The sequence below is a fragment of the Coffea eugenioides genome, chromosome 2 (genome assembly GCF_003713205.1).
Source record: "Coffea eugenioides isolate CCC68of chromosome 2, Ceug_1.0, whole genome shotgun sequence".
NCBI classification, from domain to species: Eukaryota; Viridiplantae; Streptophyta; class Magnoliopsida; order Gentianales; family Rubiaceae; genus Coffea; species Coffea eugenioides.
Genome location: NC_040036.1, coordinates 34,857,570 through 34,862,422, shown reverse-complemented (window position 1 = coordinate 34,862,422; position 4,853 = coordinate 34,857,570). Strand labels below are relative to the sequence as shown.

At 40.2% G+C, this 4,853-nt stretch overlaps 1 protein-coding gene across 1 annotated transcript; it reads left to right on the top strand.

Annotated features, from left to right (window-relative positions):
* The first annotated feature begins 1,299 nt into the window (after positions 1 to 1,299).
* On the top strand, positions 1,300 to 4,575 carry LOC113759584 (putative disease resistance RPP13-like protein 1). Its single transcript, XM_027302161.1, has one exon. It carries the CDS (start codon positions 1,300 to 1,302, stop codon positions 4,573 to 4,575), a length of 3,276 nt encoding a protein of 1,091 aa, XP_027157962.1.
* The last annotated feature ends 278 nt before the right edge of the window (positions 4,576 to 4,853 follow it).

The window sequence follows — 4,853 nt, the reverse complement described above, 5'->3', positions numbered from 1 at the left end:
AAAAAACTTGCAGCAAAACAAATTAGATAGGTACATTACCCATTAGCATAGTCAAGTCAACTTCCAATATTATTTGATATTTCTGTGAGACGAATAATTATAGTTATCATCGTTACAAGCTCTCTCTCTCTCTTAAAATTTATTTCATACGTTCTGTTTTACAATTCATGGCTAACAGGTAAATCTGATGTACTTAATCACCTATCCTGTTGAATGGCAAATAGTTACATCAGAATCATACTTCAAAATCTGTCAGATATTAGGAGAGATCAATTTTCAAAATCCAAAAAAAAAAAAAAAAAGAAGTAGCAAAAGGAGAAACTGTATTTAGTATGATTTCATGTTATAGATAATTAATTAATTTGATGTCTTGGAATACAATCAAATTACACAAATTGACATAAAATAATTAAGCATGTTGGTCAACTTCAACATATAAAAGCTTATCTTATTTGAGCTAATTTAAAAATTGATGACGTGCTTTTAGAAACTTTTTCCTCACCAGTTCAAAAATCACTGGGGCAAGTATTTGGCACTGATCCATTTCTGGTGAAGAAACTGCTTTTTTTCTACCTTTCAATCTTATCTCCCCTTTTGAGTTTTCATAAGTTTTATTTTTCTTGTTGCTTACTTACAAAAGATAATCCCGAAAAAAAAAGGAAACAAAGATTAGATAACAAAATGGCACTGATAGAAGTCTTTCTTGGTGCAATCATCAAGGTGATATTTGACAAGCTTGCTTCTGTTGATTTGAAGAAACTTGCGCGCTCAGAAGGCTTAGATACTCAGCTGAAACGATGGAGCCAAGTGCTATCCCTGATTCAGGTAGTGCTTGATGATGCAGAGGACAAGCAGAATATGAGGATTGCTGTGAAGCAGTGGCTAGATGATCTTCAGGATTTGGCATATGATATGGATGATGTGATTGACGAATTCTCCACAGAAGCTTGTCGAAGAAGGTTGCTGGAAGCTCAAGGCTCTACTAGCAAGGTAAGAAAGGTTAAAATCCCTTCCTGTTGTACAAAATTTTCTGTTAAAGATTATAAGTTCAACAGAAATATGGCTCCCAAGGTGGATGAAATAACTAGAAGATTGGAGAGCCTGAAAGAACAAATCAATATCCTCCATTTGGTAGAGACTGTAGCAAAGAGGCCGAACAAAACTAGGGATAGATTGCCATCAACTTCCTTAGTGGAGTCTTATGTTTATGGTCGAGAGAATGACAAAGAAGAGCTGCTCAAATTGCTCCTTTCAAATGAATCGAGTGATGATAAAGTGGTTGTGATACCAATTGTTGGCATGGGAGGGATTGGTAAAACAACTCTTGCTCAAATGGTGTACAATGATGACAGAGTCAACAAATTTTTCGATTCCAAGGCTTGGGCTTGTGTTTCAGATGATTTTGACATTTTTGGGGTAACAAAGACAATCCTTAAAGCAATCACAGCGGGTGGCTGTGATTATGAGGATCTGAATATGGTTCAAGTGAAACTGAGTGAGGCCTTGACCAGGAAGAGGTTTCTAATTGTTTTAGATGATGTTTGGAATGAAAAATATGAGGACTGGGACATCCTGTGCCGCCCATTTCTAGTTGGTTCATCTGGGAGCAAGATAATTGTCACCACTCGGAATCATAGGGTGGCATCAGTAGTGTCTTCCACTGCTGGATATAGTCTGAAGGAGTTGACAGATGATGACAGCTTATGCTTACTGGCAAGACATGCACTGGGAAGGACAAATTTTGACAGGTACCCCAATCTAGAAGGCATTGGTAGGAGTATTGTAAGGAAATGTAAGAACTTGCCCTTGGCCGTGAAGACTCTTGGAGGGTTGTTGCGTGCTAGATCGACCCCAGATGAATGGACGGATATACTGAACAGTGAGATATGGGAAATAAAAGAGGATCAAAGTGACATTCTTCCAGCACTAAGATTAAGCTATTATCATCTTCCTGCCCACCTAAAACCGTGCTTTGCTTACTGCTCCATATTTCCCAAGGACTATGAGTTTGACAAATATGAGCTTGTATTGCTCTGGATGGCAGAGGGTTTTATCGAGGAGTCAAAAGCAAGCGAACTTATGGAGGACATAGGGGACAATTATTTTAAGGAGCTACTAATGAGGTCCTTCTTCCAGCAGTCTAGTTCCACTAGTTCACGTTTTGTGATGCATGACCTTATTAACGATCTAGCCAGATATGTTGCTGGAGATTTTTGTTCCAGACTGACAGACGACTTGGAAGAGAACATCAAATGCACGATCCTTGACAAGGTTAGGTACGCATCATTCACAAGTTCAGGGTATGGAGCTACACAAAAGTTTAAAACTCTTCAGAAAGCAAAACATTTGCGAAGTTTCCTACCATTGCCCATTTTTGTCAAGTATGAAGGCTTGCCGTTTTACATCGCTAAAAAGGTCGTAGCAGAACTTTTGCTGGAATTGCGATACTCAAGGGTGCTATCATTCAGTGGCTATGCTATCTCTGATCTACCAAATTCCATCGGTGAATTAATACATCTAAGGTACCTGAATTTGTCTGGTACTTGGCTGAAATTGTTGCCTGAATCATTGAGTAATCTTTGCAATTTACAAACACTACGTTTGAGCAACTGCAGGGAGCTGATTAACTTACCGGTAGGTATTAGAAAATTAATTAACCTTCGCCATCTTGAAAATTCCAATACTAGTCAATTGTGTAAGATGCCTTCAGGGATTGATCAGTTGACGAGCTTGCAGACACTATCCAAAGTGGTTGTGAGCAAACATGGTGGGTTCAGGCTGAATGACTTGGGGAACTTGTCCTTACTGGCAGGGTCACTCGCCATTCTGGAGTTGCAAAATGTTACGAATGTTCAAGAAGCACGGGATGCCAACTTGAAGAACAAGAGGGACCTTGATAACATAGTATTGGCATGGAATAGTGAATATGATGATTCTCTGAGTAAAGTTCTTCAACAAGATTTGCTTGAGGCGCTACGACCATACACAAACCTAACGAGTCTTGAAATTGAGTTCTATAGGGGAGACAAATTCTCTTCCTGGGTGGGGGATTCTTCATTTACTAAATTAGTAAAAGTAAGCCTTAGAGGTTGTACATACTGCAAGTGTTTACCATCACTCGGGCAATTGCCTGCGCTCAAGGATTTGAGCATTCAAAGCATGCTTGGGGTGAAGGCAGTAGGTACGGAGTTTTGTGGCAAAGATTGCTCTTGGGAATTTTCCTTTCCATCGCTTGAAAGTCTAACATTTAATGACATGCCACAATGGGAGGAATGGACTTGCTTAAGTTCAGCAGGAGAGAACGAATGCCACTTCCCTCTGCTCCGAAAGCTCTGTATAAGTTGCTGCCCAGAGTTGAAAAGCATTCCTGTTTTGCATCTTCCTTCACTCTCTGAACTAAAGTTAAAACAGTGCTCGCTGGGAATTGCGAAATGTTTTCACAATTTGACCTCATTATACAAATTGGAGTTTCGGCAGATTATAGGGCTCGCATCCCTCGAGGATGTGTTCAAGCAGTTTCCATCAGGCCTTGAAGATATCACATTACATGAATGCCGTCAACTGAAAAATCTGTGGGGCTCAAGTAACACTATAAACGTTGTGCAGCTAAAATCTTTAGTTGTTTCAGAATGTTCACAGCTTTCATCCTTGGAGGAGCTTGGTGTCTTACCAACGCTCAAATATCTTGAGATAAAAGGTTGCAGTGCTCTCCAGTCTTTGCCTACATTATCTGGTCTTAACACATTGCAAATAAGCAGATGCTCAGCCCTCAGTTGCTTGCCAATGGAGAAGTTGCTCCTCCCTCAGCTTAGGAATCTTGAGATCTGGCAGTGCCAGAAACTGAACCTTACTCCAGAGATTGTCATTGAGGACACCAGCACATCGATTGAGAGACTGGAAATCGTTGGTTGCCCATATCTGAATTTGAGGACAATGCTTGGTTCAGTCTATTGTTTTGCAAGTCTCCGGTCTTTGTATATCAGCGATTGTGATCATCATCTGGATCAATTGCCCAGTCCAAGTTCGGAATATCTTTCCTTGGACAGATGCAAAAATGTTAGTTACTTGCCCAGTGGGTTGGGAAGACTAAGATCTCTATTTCCACAAGGAGATTTTCCTCCCAGTCTGAAGTTTCTTCACATAGGGGCAGGAGAAAACTTACAGCTGAAGCCCCTGTCAGAATGGGGACTCAACAGACTCACGTATCTTGAAAGTTTCAGCATCTGCAGTGGATATCCAGAGCTGGAATCATTTTCTGGTAGTGGCGATGATGGATTGGCTTTGCTTCCTCCAACTCTTAGGTCCGTCGCCATTGGTGACTTACCAAATCTGAAATCGCTCTCCACGTTCTTGCGAGGTCTTACAGCTCTTCAATATCTGCATATCTTTAACTGCCCCAAGCTTGGATCCCTACCAAAGGAATCGCTGCGTAATCCGCTTCAAACTCTACTAATTTATCAATGCCCACTTCTTGAGAAAAGGTGTTTGATGGATAGAGGAGACTACTGGCCCGTGATTGAAGAGATTCCCCTTGTGAGAATAGGCAGTGATGGCATCAGGTATTCAGAGATTTAGAGTTCCTGATTTTCACTTTTATTTATTGTTCAGTTTTCTTACTGATTTTCACTTTTTTTCCTGTACAAATGAAGTTTCGTGTTTTTTAAGTTCAAAATCTTACTCTATCTACTTATTTTATTTTTCTTTTTCAGGTAAAATATTTGTTGGCACGTAGGCTCAACTGCAGATTTGTAGAGGAAACTAATCACGGGATCTCATTCTGCCCATCTTGTTCTTGTGTTTTACTAAGTCCCTACATTTCCTGCCTTGATGATATTGTAAGTCTCTTTGTTGGG